Source organism: Rousettus aegyptiacus, unplaced genomic scaffold (genome assembly GCF_014176215.1).
Source record: "Rousettus aegyptiacus isolate mRouAeg1 unplaced genomic scaffold, mRouAeg1.p scaffold_m13_p_5, whole genome shotgun sequence".
Lineage (NCBI taxonomy): Eukaryota > Metazoa > Chordata > Mammalia > Chiroptera > Pteropodidae > Rousettus > Rousettus aegyptiacus.
Window position 1 is genome coordinate 11,500,444 of NW_023416308.1, and position 19,010 is coordinate 11,519,453.

General features: G+C 41.3%; 1 protein-coding gene, 2 non-coding genes and 1 pseudogene across 6 annotated transcripts; 1 reads left to right on the forward strand and 3 right to left on the reverse strand.

Moving 5' to 3' along the window:
- Positions 1-950: 950 nt before the first annotated feature.
- LOC118603253 lies at positions 951-1,091 on the reverse strand. The gene has a single exon (XR_004951138.1). It is a non-coding gene; the product is annotated as a U4 spliceosomal RNA (small nuclear RNA).
- Positions 1,092-1,724: 633 nt separating this feature from the next.
- On the reverse strand, positions 1,725-1,865 carry LOC118603254. The gene has a single exon (XR_004951139.1). It is a non-coding gene; the product is annotated as a U4 spliceosomal RNA (small nuclear RNA).
- A 2,816-nt stretch (positions 1,866-4,681) lies between these two features.
- On the forward strand, positions 4,682-14,320 carry SIRT4 (sirtuin 4). Of its 4 annotated transcripts, none has more exons than XR_004951001.1 (5): positions 4,682-4,726; positions 8,763-9,260; positions 11,679-11,973; positions 12,077-12,288; positions 13,870-14,320. XR_004951001.1 is itself a non-coding variant. In XM_016127241.2 (4 exons), the coding sequence occupies exons 2-4, from the start codon at positions 8,764-8,766 to the stop codon at positions 12,227-12,229; spliced, it is 945 nt and encodes a 314-aa protein (XP_015982727.1). In that variant the 5' UTR covers positions 4,682-4,726; position 8,763; the 3' UTR covers positions 12,230-12,391. The 4 variants fall into 4 exon arrangements, 1 of the variants encoding a protein (XP_015982727.1); XR_004951002.1 differs by having other exon boundaries at positions 8,763-8,987; XR_004951000.1 differs by having other exon boundaries at positions 11,679-12,288.
- On the reverse strand, positions 7,350-7,468 carry LOC118603528 (annotated as a pseudogene).
- Positions 14,321-19,010: the final 4,690 nt, after the last annotated feature.

Here is a 19,010-nt window from a genome sequence, read left to right on the forward strand (position 1 = left end):
GTGTGCATGTATTAAAACTTGATTTTCTTCTGTTAATCTGCAGTGTGACATTTGAATTATTCAACCAAGCAGAGAAACTAAGGGGGTAAAAGGAAAGTTTCCCCCTACCCAACAGAATACTACTCAGCAAGAGAAAAGAATGAACTACTGATACATGCGACAACCTATAAAGGATCCCAAAGACATTACATTTAGTGGGGGAAAAAAAAAGTCAATTTCAAGAAAAAAAGCAAGGACTGGGCCAGGTGTTTCTCCCAGTGTCTCCTTGAACCAAGAGATGCTATGCTGTTCCACCACCTTCGCCCTTAGTAATGGCATCCTTTTGTTTACAGGTCAGAGGAGAGTTTGATGGGTGGTGGCCAAAACAGGCGCAGCTGAATCTGCCATGCACGGTGGTAGGACTGCTGAGGTCGTCTGTCCAGGGATATCCCTGGCCTTCCTAACAGGACAGGGCTAGAGGCAGCCGGTGTAGCGGAAACCAGCACATCGCTAGGGGTAAGAGGACTTGGTTCCAAGCCCAGCTCTGCCCGGAACTCCACAGTGGGACCTGAGCGAGCCTGCTCCGTTTCTCTCCTAGTCGCTTTTAAAAAGGAAACACTTAGATGAGACGATTTCATATTCCTTTCATTTCTGCAAATTTGTAATTCTACGGATGGAGATGCTGGTGGATTCTGCCATTTACTAATTGCAAGCTTTTAGGTAAAGAACAGCTACGAAAATTATTACGACCAAGCGAACACCCCCTTTAATGGGGGGCCTACGCGGTGCACTCCAAAATACATGAGAGAGAACACTGCGTTTTTTAAACACCAAATGTCATGCCCACTCTGCACGTAAAAACCCCCAACACTACAAATGTACCTCAAAAAACTGCAACTTGCTTTCAGATCATATCACAACCACGTAACTAATACCCAAAACTCCTTTTTTTTCAGACCAGTAAGATTCAGTCTCCGTAGAGACTGTCAAAAATTGCCAATGCCGACTATATTTCAAGTCGTCATGGCGGGGTATTGGGAAAAGTTTTCAATTAGCAATAATCGCGCCTCGGATAAACCTCATTGGCTACGATACTGCCACTGCGCAAAGCTGGACGGTGTAGGCACACACTCCGTTCCCCGACAGATGACAACGGACTTTTCACAAAGGGTGAGCGACTCGCACCGAGTTCGTGGATCTGACGCGTTCCCTTTCGAGCAGTTATACTTAAGGTCCGTCCGCATGGGAAGATTCTTGTTGTTGGATCATTTCGTGTCTAACACTCAAAATTTGGAAATGAGCTCACATTCGCTGGGGATGCTGGGGAATTTTATGCAAATCAACGTGACGTCACAGAGATGACAGGATTGACTTGAATTTTGAGAAACTGAGCGCTGGAAGGACGAGGCTGAACCGAAAAAGGATGAATAGCTAAAGGCCAGGGTGCATAAACAGCAAACAGGAACCAGAGGGGGTACAATTCAGAGTCAGAATCTAAAACGTTAGGGTGGCGAATAGAAAAAACAGTGTGAACGAGGATTTTAAAAATCAACTATTTAGGTAAGCTACAAAGGTTGAATTGAAATGCAAATCCTACAGAGATCTCTAACCCGAAAAGTAGAAGATAACTTCGTGAAGACCACGTAAGTACCGATAACATTCTACCCACCACAAGCTCGGAAATGAAAGAAACGAAAATGTAAAAGCACAAAAGAAAGATCCTTTTTTTCAACTGATATATTCAGTCTCCGTAGAGACTGTCAAAAATTGCCAATGCCGACTATATTTCAAGTCGTCACGGCGGGGTATTGGGAAAAGTTTTCAATTAGCAATAATCGCGCCTCGGATAAACCTCATTGGCTACGATACTGCCACTGCGCAAAGCTAACCAATACTCGTCCCTACTCATCGCCCCCAATAAGCAAGGTTCCTATTACAGAAAGGCGAGCTTGAGTCCCATGGAAAAACCTTCAATTATTGTTTGGTTGAAAATTATACGACCATATGAAGATCTCTAAGAAATGCATAAGCTGTTTCCGAAGATTCTTCTGCTTGGTTTCACTTAACTAGGTTTTGGCGAAGCATGAAGCAAAGCATTATGGGAGGAAACATGCTAATAACAATTCAGAGAATGAATTGGGCAGTGACAAATGGGCTATTTACTCATTTGGCTCCGGATTAACAGTGAAACTATGCTTTCCAAACGAGATTTTTTTTTTTTTATTGTGATGGAATATACCTCACAATTTACCAGTTTGACCATTTTTAGGTGTATAGTTAAGTAGCATTAAGTACATTTACATTATTTACAACATTCACCAGTATACATCTCCAGAACTTTTTCATCATCTCAGACTGACACTCTATACCCATTAAATACTAACTCCATTTCCTCTCTCCTCTCGCTCTTGGCAACCTTTATTCTTTCTGTTTCTAAGAATTCGATTATTCTAAGTACCTCATATAAGCAGAACCACCAATATTTGACCTTTTGTGTCTGGCTTGTTTCACGGTATGTTTTTAGGGTCCATCTATGTTGTAGTATATATGTCAGAATTTCATTCCTTTTTATGACTAATAGTCAATTGCATGGAATTTTACTATCCATTCATTCTTTGAAGGATATGCGTTTCTTCCACTTTTTGACTATTGTAAAAAATGCTTCTATGAACATTGGCATACACGTATCCGTTTGAATCCTTGTTTTCAATTTTTTTGTGTGTGTATATACCTAGAAATGGATGATATGGTAATTCTATTTAAAAACAAAAGAGTTTTCTGTGAGCATCCTAATTCAGAGGGGAGAGGCTGAAAGAAAAAGGCTATTTCTACAGAAATGTCCACAGTTCATGAAATTTGAAGTAACTATGTCATGGTTTGTTTTCTCCCTTCAAGTGGAAAGTTATTAGTAACCTATATCTGGATTTTTTTCCTCCCTGAACTATATTCTCCAAAGTACTTTTGGTTTTTGCTACTCATTAAGATGCTACTCATTAGCAGTCTCTAAGAAAATGACATTGTCTCCAACATTTTATTATAAGAAATTTTAAACATGAAACATTCAAGGTATTGCTAAGTGAATATTCATGTAGTCATCATCTAGATGCAAAAATGAACATTTAAAAAAGGCTATTTGATACTGATGTGTAGTTAATTTCTTTTTTCACAGCCCTAAGTACCAGGGTAAGAAAAACCAGCAGAAAAAAGAAAACACTAGCAATCCAGTTAATTTAGATTAGTTTACTTTGATACAATCAAAGACTTAGTAATTTCTGGTTAAGAGAAATAAAAAGACTTCTCAGTCTTTGAGATTGTAATGATTGGATGGCTCATTATACCCTGTCAGTAGCTATAAGGGAAAGTGTGTGTTTCATCAGTTGTCTTGGATGACGACCTTCCACAGACAACTTCTCAGCACTATAAGAAAAAAGGAAAACTCGGTTAATTTCTTCCCTGAACAGATTCTTTGGTCCCTAAAAGTACAATAGTCATATATTCCTAGTCAGTCTCCATTAATAATGCTTATGTCACTTGGAGAACTGAAAAAATAACATGAGTTTGAAATTTTTCATAGTAAAATTTGTCTGGAGTCAGAGGGAATGTCACTGCTTGGGCATTTCCATCGGTTTTGATCAAATCCTCACGTGTGCAGAAAATATTCTGAATTAAAATTTTTTCGACTTAGTAAAAGTTCCCAGTCTACATATTGGTCCTTTATTCAGCCACTGTGGACAGGTTAATGGAGGCACAAAAGGCTGTCATGTCAGGTGATTCTCCCAACTAAGTGACATCCTAGCTGTTGCTGGAGGTACTGCTCCCATACTATTAAACTGGCTTATTTTACCAATATTTACTTCCATACATTCAATGAGAGGACCAGAAGTAAAACACTGACTCCAGCTTCCATTCTACTCCAGGCTTCCGTTCATTTTAAACTGGGGGAAGTGGTATCCTTAGGTGGTCTTCACGTTCCCCGTTAGCTGCCCTTTGATTATGTTCTCATTCATAAATTGACTGATGTCTTATTTAGTTGATGCAGCGGTTCTCATAGGCTACACATTAGAAACAACTGGGACGTTTGTAAACCGATTTGATACCCAGGCATCTCCCCAGACCAATTAAATCCATCTCTGGGAGTGAGACCCAGGCATTGTTTAATAAAAACACAAGATAGAGAATGAAATTGGAGAGGCCAGGTGGGTAAACACATTAATTCCTGTGTATTAGATTCGGCTTGAGTTGTTCATTAATATGTAAAAACATCAATTTCTCAGGCACTTGTGAATGTGCTTCTTGACAACTCACTGCAAGGTAGGGAACTTGATTCTGTCACGGTAAGTCGAAAGGATCATAAACACTGAAGTTGAGGGTGAATCAAATCTAGACCCATTATTAAAACTTCTATCTTAAAAGAGAATGAATTCCTAAATTAGTGCTGTTTGGATGCACAATTTTGCATTCAGGACTTCGGCGGCAAGTTCTAAACACTTCTCTCGGAGAAGATAATAAATTGGCTTAGGCGAGAGGGGTAAGTCGCGAACCGAGGGTTCAAATCCTTTGACCAGGAAGAGCAGACAGGGAGGGGGCGCTACTGAAAAATATGAGACCCTCAATAGTGAAACGCAGAGAATTGTGGGACTTGCAGTTTCCCTTGCAGCATTTAAGTTTGTGAACTACATTTCCCAAAATGCAAATGTAGCCAGTCAGTTCCGCTGTCGGGAGTGACGTAATTCTTCAGCTGTGAAAGGTAAGTGTGTTCTGTGCAGGCTGTAAGTGTCTAGAAGTTGTGGATTTCTTGTTAGGAATTTCTCCTATTTCTCCTCTTTGCCTTTTGGTGGGACCTGGGAAAGAGTAGCTGTTCTAATAGAGCGGGTTTCCCCCAGCCCTCTGGTCTCAGGAACCTGGACTCTGTATTTGTTCAGCTGTTCAAGTATCGCTGTGAAATGTCAAGTTGAAATCAGGGTCCTGATCCCAGATCTGAAAAACCAAGCATAAAATAATAGGAGAAGCCAGTTTACCCTACATATAGGGTGCATATCACTAGAGAATTTCTGCATTCGCTCAAATAATGTCAAAGCCTTGTTTTTACAGCTATAGAAGCAGACATGCAGGGGTAGAATGTCTTGCCATGTCTCACTACTCTTTGCTGTGTGCAAGTAGCAGTTCGCAATTGGGACTAAATTAAAAGAATATGGAGGAAGTTAAAGAATAAAAGGTTCATGTGCTTAATTACATTAATAAAATAAAAGGCCTGAAAAGTCTGAGCAACAACTTCATCAACACCTGGCTTAGTAGGACTCAATTGTGCTGTTCTTAGAGTATGAAGAAATAAGATAATTCTAATTTATAAAATGGGAAGTAGGTTTATGGGACACATATTTCCACAAGGGGTGGTATTAACTAAAAATATAAATATATTCTTTTTATAGAGACATATCTAGTTGTAGTCACAGATGGAATAACAATGAGGTATTAAGGGATTTAAGGGATATTGAGGGTAAGCCATTAAACCTTTTGAAGTTTACAAGGAATTCAGTTCTGCCCAGCCAGGTGCTACTGGGAGAAACATAGTAAGCCTCATGTTATGCAGCTTTACTAATTTTTACTTCACCTTCCCTCCTTTTTTAAAAAATAGATTCTTTTTTAGACCTCTTTTCTTATTTTTTAATGATAAACCAAAATATACGGTTTCCTTTGAGTACGGAAAGCCTTGGCGGATTCACCAGCCATTTTAAGTTCATTTCTCTCTGAAGGCCACAGCGTAGTAGAACTGTCTGTAGGTTCTTAAGAGGTCAGGAAGATAAAATTGGCTTGAGCTGTTATGAAATAGTCCAGGGTGGAGACAAGATTCTGTTTTGTGGAAGGTATTAGACATCCTTGACCAAAATAGATTATTAAAATATAATAAAAAGGTAGGCTTGTTGTTTGAGGTTGGACTTCACAGGACCCAGGAAGATGTTGGTATCATTTTGTACCAGTGAGGGCCAGTTGTTAAATATTTAGGAATTTGCTAGCAAGTAGTTAAACCATTGGTAGCCTGAAAATGGCCATAATGGGATTCTATCTCTTTTTGAGGTGGAGGGTAGAAAGGGAAGCCAGTTTCCCAGCAGACCCCTGGTAAGGGTCAGTTTTTCCTAAAAGCCTGGAGCCTCAATGTTCAATGCATCCTTGAGTAATCAGATTCTGAGCTAGCTCACACCCTTTCAAATTTTACAAAAGATCGATTTGGATTTCAAAGTAAGATTATTAATACACTCTAGGTGTGTGTGGAGGGAAGGGGGCTGTACCTTTCTAGTGAAAGATATTATTGTGTATTTTGGGGGCCATCCTTTGAGGTACTGTAGTTATTGATTAATTCATTATCAGTAGGTTGTTTTAATAAGTATGAAATCTACACAGGAAATAGTATAGTCTGGATAGATAGCTTTCTTAGACATGTAAAAACCTGTGATCCTTTCCAATACATTTTTCTAATACCTAGATATTATCTTCCAGAAGACAATATTGTGTGCAATGCTAACAGATTCCTACCCTCCAGCTTTTTCTCATTATCATGCTCTTGGCCCTCATCATAATATTGAAATATTTCTCATAAAATAATTCAAGGTTCAAGTTTGCTGATTGATAGATACCTTTTGGCTTGGCAGCTTCATCAGTAGCCTGCTCCATAATCCCATTTAGAGTGGACTACTTTGGGGAAATAAGGATGCTACCCAAGCTTTTCTTTACTTGTGGTTTCTTGCTTAGAGTTAGGATTTGCCTCTATTTTTAAAGGCTACACTTAGGCCTTGATTATCTCTCTGTACTTTTGATAATCATATACCCTTACTTTCATTTTTATCTAGAACTAAGGCAACATGAGGGAGGTATACTTTTAAGTTACCTACCCTAATTAACTTGGTACAGTTAATTTCACATATGTTTTCTCTGAATACTGTATGACTGCCGATACAGTCTGGATATGGGCGTTTTGTCTTCTTTTTAGGTAAAGCATTCCACGACATTTTAGCTTTTCAAGCATCTCCATTCTTTTTTTTATTCTCTCGCTTCTCTGACTCTATGTCTTAAATTTTTTAAATATTCAAAAGCTATAATCATTTTTCTTCATCTCATGGCTTTTGGCATTTCTGCACTACCACCGCCGTGGGCATTCCAGGACATCTGCAATCCAGACATTCCTCTAAGGAATTACTTTAAAAAAAATTTTATTTTATTTTTTTGTGCAGATGGAATAATATTATGGACACCGATCTACGGACCCATCACCCAGCTTCAATAATTCACAACTCTTGGTTAAACTTGTTTCATTTATATGCTCCTATCTACTCCACCACCCCCATATTATTATCATTATTATTTTATTATTTTACTGCCCACAGCACCTGGTCTTTCTAGGTGGTCTCCCATCCAAGTACTAAACAGGCCCAATCCTGCTTAGCTCCTGAGATCAGAAGAGATCAGGCATGTTCAGCCTGGCGTGGCCGTAGACACCCCCATATTATTTTGAACCATTTCCTGCCACATGTAGCATTTCATCTAAATATTTCAATGTATAGCTCTGTAGGATAAGACGTTTTTAAAGTTCACAATGCTATTTGTCATACATTAAAAAATTAATGGCAGTTTCTTAATATTAGACATCCAGTTAATGTTTAATATTCCGATTGTCTTATGTCATACTTCAAAAGTTTGTTAGGATCAGGATTCAAATAAGGCCCACTGATTACATTCGGTTGGTCTTTAAATTTTAATCTATAAATTCCCCTTCATATCTCTGTATATCTACCTTTTGCAGTTTATTCGTTGGAGAAACTGATTTGTCTGTTCTGGAGTTTGCCAGTTGACAAATGGCATCATCTAACACATTGCTTTGGTCTCTGTAGTTCCTGTAATTGTTAATTAGCTTTAGAGACTTGATCAGGATCAAATTAATTTTTTTTTTGCTCAGACATCTTGGATGGCAGTGTGCTCTTCTGTCAAGAGTCTCATAATTCTAATTCTTTTTGTAATGTTAGCAGCTGTTGATGCTCAATGCTTAGATCATACCTTTGTTCTTCAGCTATAAAAATGAATGAAGTTCTGATACATTCTCCCTTCCTCCTGTTCCTGGCAACTACTAATCTACTTTCTCTCACTACGAATTTGCCAGTTCTGGACATGTCATATAAGTGGAATAATATGGTATTTGTCCTTTTGTAACTGGCATCTTTTACCTAGCATAATGTTTTTAGTATTTATCCATACTGTAGCAAATATCAGAATTTCATTCATTTTTATAGCTGAATAATATTCCATTGTGTGGGTAGGCCACGTTTTGTTTATCCATTCATCAGTTGATGGTTACCTTTGTTCTTAAAAATGAGTTTCTAAAACACAAAACAAAAAACTCAAGCTCACAGATGCAGAGAACAGATTGGTGGTTGCCAGAGGCAGGGGTTGGGGGATGGGAGAAATGACTGAAGGTCATCAAAAGGTATAAAATTCCAGTTATGAAATAAATGTCATGGGGATATAATGTACAGCATGGTGACTGGAGTTAAAAACAGGGTATTGCATGTTTTAAAGTTGCTAAGAGATTATACCTTAAAAGTCCTCAACACAAGAAAAAAGAATTTTTGTAACTATATATGGTGATGGATATAACTAGATTTCTTGTGATCATTTCACGATATATACGTATATTGAGTCATTATGTCACACACCTGAAATTAATGTTATCTATCAATTATACCTCAATAAATAAGTACATAACTGGATTTCTCACGAGGTTTCTTTCTCTCTAGAATGAGAATGAGCTTTGGGTTGACTTTCAGGGCAGCGAAAGGCTGCTGGATGGTGAACCTCAGCCGGCATTGCTCGCGTGGCTCCCTTGGGTTATTTGTGCCACCAAGTCCTCCTACAGACCCTGCAAAGGTCAAAGAGTTACAGCGCTTCATCACCCTTTCCAAGAGACTCCTAGTGATGACTGGGGCAGGAATCTCCACCGAATCGGGGATCCCAGACTACAGGTCAGAAAAGGTGGGACTTTATGCCCGCACTGACCGGCGGCCCATCCAGCATGGGGATTTTGTTCGCAGTGCCCCAGTCCGCCAGCGGTACTGGGCCAGAAACTTTGTGGGCTGGCCTCAGTTCTCCTCCCACCAGCCTAACCCTGCACACTGGACTCTGAGCAACTGGGAAAGACTCGGAAAGCTGTACTGGTTGGTGACCCAAAATGTGGACGCCTTGCACACCAAGGCGGGGAGCCAGCGCCTGACAGAACTCCACGGATGCATGCACAGGTGCAGGATGGTCTAAACGGTTTGAGCGCAGAAATGTGTGCTCCGTAAGAGCGGGCACCTTGGCCGTCTTGATCACTGTTGTTGTCATTAGACCTTGAGAAAAGGATTTGGGAGCAGGTTGTTTATTTGGGAGGTGATCTCTGCAAACTCAGTGAGAGAGTGGGGAAGAGAAACAGAGAAGGGAGGAAAACCAAGAAAGGGTACATTAATAAATGGGTTACAGCTTTGGGCAGCTGGAGCTCAATTTAGTGAGGGCCCCCTGACTGCCTTAGAGGAGGTTTCAGGATTGTCTCACTGAAAACCAACGAAGCTGGGGTGTTTATCTACCATCTCCGATCCATCACTGGGTGAAGGTCACTCTCGGGGAATTAACTCCCTAACACTGACTCTGCTCCTGCAGAGAAGGCTTCCTCGGTCACAGGAAGTTGCTTAAAAGAGAACTGCATGCAGTGACCTCTAGGTGTGTTGAAGGGACTATGAGCAGAGCCCCAACAGCATATGCTACAAACTGCTGCGTCTGGTGCCCAGACACATAGAACACACCATAGCCTGGCATATAGTCAGAACCCAGTAAATATTGATGGAAGGAATACATGCAGCCCTGGCAATAACTCGTAGCTAATTGGAGACCATTTCCTTATCTTAAAGCCCCAGAGATCCTCCTGCCAATTGTAAAATATTTATTGGGTGCCTGTAACATGTGGTGTGTACTGGTGTGCTACTTGGTGGTGTGGCAGGATCAAAACCAAAGTATAAAATATGGTCTACTTTATATGTGAGAACTTTGTAATCTGTTTGGGAGAGACCCAAAAATAACATGTTTAATGACAAACAACTCCACACTTGATTGTTAAATTGTGTGGTCCTCAGTAGACGTGCTTTACAAGTTTAAAGAAACAGACTTAGTAAAGATTGGAGAAATGAGGACAGCTTTTATGTGTAAGGTGTGGCTTGAGACTGGCTCAGGTTTGACTAGGCAAAGAGGGGAAAGAGGGCTTTCTAAATGAAAGGAATTTGTAGAGCCCAGAGGAGTCTGGTCTGGCCTCCGTGGAGACTGCTATGAAGTCAGATGTCTGGCAAGGCTAGACCCAACTCATAGATGCATCTGAAAATCATGCAGTGCAATTTGGGTCTGTTGTGAGAGACCAGAGTGGGCTGTTATTGGTTTCTGAGCAAGAAAGCAACATGACAAAAATAGCATTTGAGGAAGGCTAGACAGGATTAGAAAGAGTGGCTCAGGGTCAGCCTGAAGGACCCAGGCTAAGGTGACATCAGAGGAATGAGAGAACTAATGATGGCTATGGGTCCATTAAAAGTTGTTTTTTTTTTTTTTTTAATGGTGAAAATTTCAAACATCCACAAAAGTAAATAGTATAATGAACTCCCCTATACCATCAGATTCAATGATTTTATGTTGACTTTATCTCTTTTCTTCATCTCTTCTTAAAGAGTTTAAAACAAATCCGAGACTTCTTGTCATTTCAGAGGATCCTTTTAAGTAAAAAAAAAAAAAAAAAAGTCAACATAATCTGATGGCTGACTAGATAAAAAGGAGAAAAAAGGGTAACAAGTTTTTTGTCAGCCCAAGTAGCTGGAGCAATGATGGTAATGGAGAAGTTGGGGAGGAGTAGTCAAAGACAGAACGTAAACTTGGCAGGACAGTCAAGAAGACTTGGAATTGGACTCGAGTTTGAGAGAGAGAGCAGAAGTGGAGTCCTATGCAGAGGAAGCCATCAGCACAGGAGCACTGAAGCAGTGAAAATGGAGAGTCCCCAAGGTTAGGGATGTAGAAAGAAAACAAGCTAGAGGATTGAGGAGCAGAGGAGGAACCAGCTAAACAACCTTTTATTCCTCCAACAGCTGTTTAGTGGGCACCTTTTGGTCATGAGCAGTGGTCGGGAGCAGTGGTCTTGCCAAACAGAGGGCAAGTTTCTGCCCTCATGGAGCTCATGTTCTCTTGATTAGAGAGGTGACAAGAGACCCAAAAGACACCATGTCATGGACAGCGAGGGGAGAAAGTGTTTTTAAAGAAAGGGTGGGGATGGGTCATGACAATTACAGCAGATGAGGACAGCAGAGAAAGAGAATGGTGGGAAAAGCTGGTTTGGGTATTTGGGAAATCATTTGGTAAGGAATTTGCAGTCACACTAAGGATAAAAATGAGCTGGCAGAAGGTTAAGCAAGGAGCATAGAGTAAGGAAGCAAGTGTGCATTACTTGTTCTAGAAGGCTGGCGGTTGAAGGTGAGAAACGGGGGTAGCTAAAGAGGTCAAGAGAAGGTATTCCTAAAATGGAGAAGAAACTGTTAGAAAAAGGAAGCCATGATGGAGGGGCTGAAAATGGCTGGGGCTGAAATAGCTTGGACGGCTTCGTTCTTCCCCAGGACAGACCGATCAGTCAGCCTCCTCTTCGGTTTCAGGGTCCTCTGCTTGGATTGCGGTGAACAGACTTCCCGCGGGGTGCTGCAGGAGCGTTTTGAAAGCCTGAACCCCACCTGGAGTGCTGAGGCCCATGGCGTGGCTCCTGATGGAGATGTCTTTCTCACTGAGGAGCAGGTGCAGAGCTTTCGAGTCCCATCCTGCGCTCGATGTGGTGGCCCCCTGAAACCAGATGTCGTTTTCTTCGGGGACACGGTGAACCCTGTCAAGGTGGACTTTGTGCACAGGCGGGTCAGAGAAGCCGACTCTCTCTTGGTGGTGGGATCGTCCTTGCAGGTATCTGACTTGGTCAGGGTGGTGACTGCCCTGAGAGGCTCCCAGTTTGGTTTCTGGCTTCCTGCATCTAGAGATCTCTTCTTACCTGTGTCTCCTCGCACAGGTATACTCTGGTTACAGGTTTATCCTCACTGCACGGGAGAAGAAGCTACCAATTGCAATACTGAATATTGGGCCCACGCGGTCGGATGACTTGGCGTGTCTGAAACTGGATTCTCGTTGTGGGGAGTTGCTGCCTTTAATAGACCCACACTGACACAGTCTGACATTCCTGAGCCAGACGCTGGAACTTTCACCTGTGTCCTCCTGCTAACGGTAAATGCCTTCTCAGATATCAGATTCCAGTTCCCATTCAAGTGAGAGCACTGGAAAAATGTACAAGATTCTAGGCTTCTTAATGTATGGCCACTTTTAATTAGGTTTTTTAATGTGCATCAAGCTATACTGTTGAAAGACTATGATTTTCAAAGTCTAGGCACATAGCTATTTAAAACGATGTTCCAAAATCTGCCATAACTTTTTTCCGTTTCTTAAAAATAACAGCTTTATTGAGATAGAATTCACATACCATAAAGTTCACCCTTTAAAAGTATACAGTTGTTTTCGGTTCCCTCAGGAAGTGGTAAAGCTCTGCACCAATCTAATTCCAGAACATTTTCATCATCTCAGGAAGAAACCTTGTACCCATTAGCAGTTGTCCCCCTTGCCCCCTCCCCTGTCCCCCCCCCGCCCCGCCTCCAGTTGCTGGCAACAAGTAATCTTTCTGTTTCGACCTATTCTAGACATTTCATATAGTATATAGCCTTTTGCGGATGGCTTCTCTACTTAGCACAGTTTTCATGAGGTTCATCCATATTGTGTCAGTAGTTTATATCAATTTTAACGAGTGCGATCACTTAAAAATATAAACAGCTTTATTGAGATATAAGTCGCATACCAACAGTTCCCTTGTTTAATGTTTATAGTTTGTTTTTATTATATTACCAGAAGACTACAACCACTTTTTTGTTTGTTTGTTTGTTTTTATTATTTACTTATTTTTAATGTTTAATTAAGTTTATTGGGGGTAACATTGGTTAATATAATTACAATCACTTTGTTCTTTTTTTAAAGCAATTTTAGGTTCACAGAAACGGGCAGAAAGGGGAGAGTCCCCATATGCCCCTTGTCCCTGCCCACACTCACACAGTACTTATCATTCACTTCCTGAAGGACACCTTGGTAGCTTCCAAGTTTTCGGCAGTTATAAATAAAGCTGCTATAAACGTCCGTGTGCAGGTGTCTGTGTGGATGTACGTTTTCAACTCATCTGGGTAAATACCAAGGAGTGAGATTACTGGATCATAAAAGTACGTTCCATTTTGAAAGAAACTGCCAAACTGTCTTCCAAAATGGCTGTACCACTTGCATTCCCACCAGCAATGAATGAGAGTTCCTGTAACAACTACTTTTTAAAAACTGTTTTAATCGAACTCTACCTATAGAGAAGTGCACATATCATAAGCCAGCAGCCTGATTAAGCCCTACAGCATCTAGCTCAAGGAACAGGACATGACTAGCATGAAATAAGTCCCCTTGGCACAACTACTTTTTACCTAATTTCATATTACTAAAGCGATACATATTTATTATAGAAAGTTTAGTTGATACAGATGCATAAAAAATATATATATAATTCAAGTTACCCATAATCCTACCACTGAGATAACCAAAGTTTAGCATTCTGGTATAACTAAATCTGTTTTGACAAAAATTGAATCATACTGTTTTATGTCCTGTTTCGCTTAACAATATATAGTGGCCATATTCACATGTCCTAAATGCTATATTTGTTTGAATTTCCCCCACCCCACTCTTGGCTTATTTTTGGAATTAACTGGCTTCATTTCTTCTTAGATCTCTACGGATTCATCCCTTCTTCCTCTAACTAATCGAAGCTGAGTGCAGCCCACAGAGAGCAGCAAACCAAGCATCTCTGCCAGCACATCTCTGAACGGGGCAGGTTTCAGAGTCAAGGAGTTAAGATCTTCAGGCTGATGAGATTTTTCCCTGAAGAAAGACTTTTCAAAGCAGCAGCTTCTCCTGATAGGATAACTGCTTTCAGTTCTTCTTTATCTCACCAGGCAGAATGGCCCAGGAACTATGTAGGCCAGAATGGTCCCTGGAGTGCTAGCCCAGGGATTTCACTAACATAGAGACTAAAGGGAGAAGGAAATGACTTAATTTGTAATTCCAAATGGTTAAATGTCTTTGACTGAACCGGTTTGATATATTTTTTTGAAAAGATGAGCAATGCTATGAATGAATTTATTAACCAAAGAATAAAGGGATAATTTTTAAAATAGTATACCAGATATGTGGTCTGAACTTATGTTTTTTAATCAGCTAAAAGCAAATGGGGCTTTATCACATGGTTCTCTAAGGATTTCTGCTTGATTTCAGCCAGAATGAGACACCTGCCTCAAACCTGTTCTGTAGAGAGGAAACAGTGAATTCCCAAGTGGGATCTTAAATTGATCTGTTTCTGCTGAGGAAAGCAGCAAGACTTGTTTGATTACTGCATTAGCCAGAATCATTGTACCAAGCTAAAGCTTTCTGCACAATCTCATCAAAAGGTGAAGCGGATGAAAGAATCACAGCCTATTCCGGTAGTCTTTTGTCTACAACTAGGGCAGGCAATACATGTTCATTCTATACTTGCCTAGGAAGCAAATTTCAGTTAACTAGAATGACCCAAGATGTTGAGAAAGCAGAGTGCCTTTCACCAGCACAACTGTAGGTTTGCTCATAGCAAATAATTGATTCTAAAGGGGTATAAGGTGGCTTTAAATCTCATTCCAGGCTTTTTTTTTTTTTTTAGAGAGAGATCTTAAATGCTTTGAACTAGATTTGCTCAGTTATTCAGTCAGTACCAATAATTGTACTCAAACCTGAGTCTTTTGAATCTTTTGAATCTCAAGCTATTCTCATCCACAAATTTCACAAATGGTTACTGACAGACATTATATTCAGGTACTAAGGATACAAAGATACAACCTCTTTCCTAAAGTGGCTCACAGAGGATGTGCTATTTCTCCCACCCCTATTCTCTACCAGAAAATGTCACAGACTCACGCATGGAATGACAGAATGAGAGAAAACTTAGTCCACCACCCAACCCCCCGCCACCTTCATTTTTGAGGAAACTAAGGTCCACACTTACCTAAGGCCACAGTATGTAGTTTCAGAGCCAAGACCATAATCCAAGTAGATTTTTCCACCCAGATCTTTTCTTTTTAAACAACAGCGCTTTCATTTATCTAAAGATTATGGTTAGAAAGAAGTCGGCCTGAAGTAGAAGCAGAAGTCAGCGCGGTATACCCGGCCGAGAAGACCAGAAAGGGTTAAAATGTGGTGGGCAGTGGAGAGTAGGTTAGGTCGCCAAGGAGGGCCGGCAGGCTCTTTCATCACCTAATGCTGACATGATTGTTGAAACCAAGTCTTGAGGGCCTTAGGAATGTTCTTTTTGTTCACATTTCCTCCTGAGATGGAATTCTTTCCAAAAAATTTGTCTCAAGAGAAGCTTGGTATTTCCTGAAGGTGATGGTTTTCATGTCTCCTTACTTTACATCTTTAGCTTTCTACCAGCGTGGCAGTTCCAAACCCACCAAAAATGCCCTCAGTTTGAGTAACAAACATCTACTAGTGTGTGCTATCAATATGTCACTGCCCTGCTTACATGGTTCTAACTGCATAAGCCCAGCTTTTGGTATGACTTCTGTCAGACTCTCCCTCAGTTGCTTCCACAATTCTGCTTTGCTATCACAGTTTTAGTAAGTAGGAGTCACAAAGGCAAATGGGTACATAACACGCGAAACTTCCTTCCCACTGACTCATATTTTCTTTCTTATCCTGTCATAATTTGAATATCCTTCTCTCACCTGTCCCTTAAATAGTAGCATTTATTGAGCACATTATACCCCAAGCAGCTTGTGAAGCATTTTATAAAACATTAGCTCAATAAAAATCCCACAAGAGATGCTTGAACATGCATAAAGATCAGTTTTCAGTGAATGCCGAGCTTTTCCTGGGAGGATCAAAGGACCAATAAGAAATTCAACGCGCCTAGGTCAGGCGCCCAGTACTGAGGGGTTTCCTGAGTTGCAGAACTTTCAGTGCTAAAACCAGGATGATTGGACACCCTGCTCCTAGTATAGCAGAGGTTGCCACCAGATATAATAGTTAATTCCAGATATATCATTCTTGTTGAGGTTCAAGATGGTGCTTTAAGATCCAGAATTTTTTTTCTTTTCTCCCTCTTTAATTTCCTGACCCCAACTTCCACCCCTGACCTATGGATGTTGCTGTTTCCCCTTAAGAGCTGGATCTCAGAAGGTGGGGTGTCTCCCCCCGCAGGCATGCACCCGGGGCCTGATGCCCCTGGCACCCTTGGGGGGCCTGGTCTGCCCAGAGGGCCTGGCGCACCCAGGGTATGGTCTATGGCTCCACCTGGGGTGGGAACCCAGGACCTTCTGCGTGTAAAGCAGACATGCTAACCATTACACTATGGAATCATCCCCAGATCGATTTTTTTTTCCCACAGAGCAGATAAAGTCTACTTCATGAAGAAAAAAAAAAAAATTAAAAAAAAAAAAACTCATCCAAGAAAGTATTGCTTTTTTTTTCTCTATTTATTAGAAAAGGAATATAGCATGGAACCGAAACTCTTAGGGTACAGATTGACTTGGATTTCCATCCGTTTCTTGCTACTTACTAGTTAAGTGATCTTGGGCAAGTTGTTTTATCTTCAGTCTTTTTTATAACTGAAGATAATAGTAGCTACCTCATGGGGTTGTCATGAAGATTAAACAAGGTAACGATGTGTGTGATGCTCACAGCAGTGCCTGGCACAAAGTAAGCAAATGTCAGCCATTACAATTAGGATATGGGAGGCCGGTGGGATGGTGGGTAGCCATCACTTGCCAAACCTTTGTGCCCTATTTACTTCTTTAAGTAGACTCAGAGGAGTCTTCCCCAGGGCCACCTTTCCTTTTTGTGTGCCTGTTTGTCTTCTTAAAAAATTATAAAAACCAAGTCTTGCTTGCTGCTTTTCTAAAGAAAATAAAATGTGAATATTCTTCCTTCTCCATTCCCTTGGGAAACAATATTTATTAAACACTTACTACACAACAAGCACTGTACAAAGTGTTTTACAACGCATGGATTCACCTAATTCCTACAACCAACCCTATGATCTGTGCACTATTATTTCTTTTGAAAGATGAGGATCCTGAAACTTACGTGCCTTGCCCAAATGTCACCTAGGGTGACCAGGCCAGTAATCAAACCCGGTCCATCCAGCTCTCTCTTTAACGTTGTAGAAACCCAGTGGGTAACTAAGCAACTGTATTTTGGGAGGGAAACTTACATAAGTGACCCAAGCTAGATCCTGTAAAATAAATAAGCATTCACCAGGTGGGAAAAGGGGGCCATCCCGACCGGAGGGAACAAGAAATACAAAAGCATGGAGGTCAGAACTGCAAATCCATTCGCCTTTTTTTTTACCTCTTGAAGGTGGGGGTGGGGATTCAAGTGTGGGCTTAAGACGCACCAGAGGCCTTTGGCTCCGCCTAAAACTCATTTGCCTCGCCCCTTCTTTCTTCTAGCCCCACTTTGATTCCTAGCACACTTTCCCGACCCCGCGCCCCCGGCCCTTCCCGAGATAAAAGCAGTGAGTTACCAACTGGGAAAAGAGGAGCGTGTGCACAGGGAGTAAGAGACCCAGAGAGGCACGAACATGGCAGGAAAGTTGGACCCAACGTCACACCCCCCGTGTGTTCGCCTCCTTGTCACACTTGATCCGTCCTTCAAGTGGGATTCTGCCTCAGGAGAAGGGTGTACTGCGGCCTCACTCCCCTCTGAGGCCACCTTTAGGGACCATTACCAACCACTGCGCATGCGCGGGCGCGGGCCCCTCGCCCGAGAGAGGCGGGGCCTGAGTCTGCCGCGGAGGTTGGACGGAAGCTGGCCCTCTGTTCACCAATAGGAAAAAGAAATCGAGAACTACGTGCCCACGAGATACCCAATCACATTTCCTGCTCCGAAATCCCTCCGGCGGGCGGATTCATAGGAGTGGGCGCGGAGAATCACGTGACCCCCAAAGGTAAATACAGCCACGTGTTTTTTCCCTGCACTGAGGAAGACCGTTGTACCGCACTGTATCTTCATTAAGCAATTATTTGACGAGCATGTGAGATGTGCTGAGCACTGTGAAGATACTATGGACGCTAGGCTATAATCCAGACTTGAAATTACTCTCCGTCCGGTTTATTTAATTATTTATTCATTTAAATCTTCCCAGCCACTCTTCTAGTGTTTTCCGTATTCCCTTTCCTGTAATGAGCATTCAGCAGATGCTCATTAAAAGATTATTAAAGAAATGTGTCCTCTTTCTCCCCTAACCCTTGGGATAATAAAAAAGAAAAGTTTTTAAGTCAGACGCTAGTTTTAGAGCCCAGCTTGTGTGCTCAGGAGACTCTGTTCTCTCTCTGTTGTTTATTTTATTATGGGGGTGGGGAGTGGAAGTGAGGAACAGTCTCCTAAAATCTTACCTTTCTTCCATCCAAACAGGGACTTACAGTTTCTTTCCACTGAAGAAAGACATTTATGATCCATACAATTCGTTGAAGGCTGAGGCCAGGTCTAATTTAATTTTTGCATCCCTTGCAATCCTACTATAACATAGTGTGCACAGAATGGCCATCAATCTAAATTTGTCGAATTTGAATTTGAAAACAGTCCCATTCTTGCCTGAGCGCTAATGACCAATGCTTTGTTCTACATTTGGCAATTATTTATCAAGTGCCCCCTGTGTGTCAAGTACAGTAGTAGGCAAGTAGGGATACAAAAATGATTAAGACACCTCTGGCAAGTTCACAGTGTGATGTAACTCTTCCTAATAATCCCGATTTGCGTTCCAATCTCAGCTATGCCATCTATGAATGGGTGACCATTGACAAATCACTTGCCTCTTTGAGCCAGTTTCCTCATCCGTAAAA

Excerpts from the sequence above, each read along its gene's own strand:
- SIRT4 (XM_016127241.2), top strand. The coding sequence starts at position 8,764 with ATGAGAATGAGCTTTGGGTTGACTTTCAGGGCAGCGAAAGGCTGCTGG. Across the intron at positions 9,261-11,678 it reads CTCCACGGATGCATGCACAG|GGTCCTCTGCTTGGATTGCG; the intron begins GTGCAGGATGGT and ends CTTCGGTTTCAG. Across the intron at positions 11,974-12,076 it reads TGGTGGGATCGTCCTTGCAG|GTATACTCTGGTTACAGGTT; the intron begins GTATCTGACTTG and ends CTCCTCGCACAG.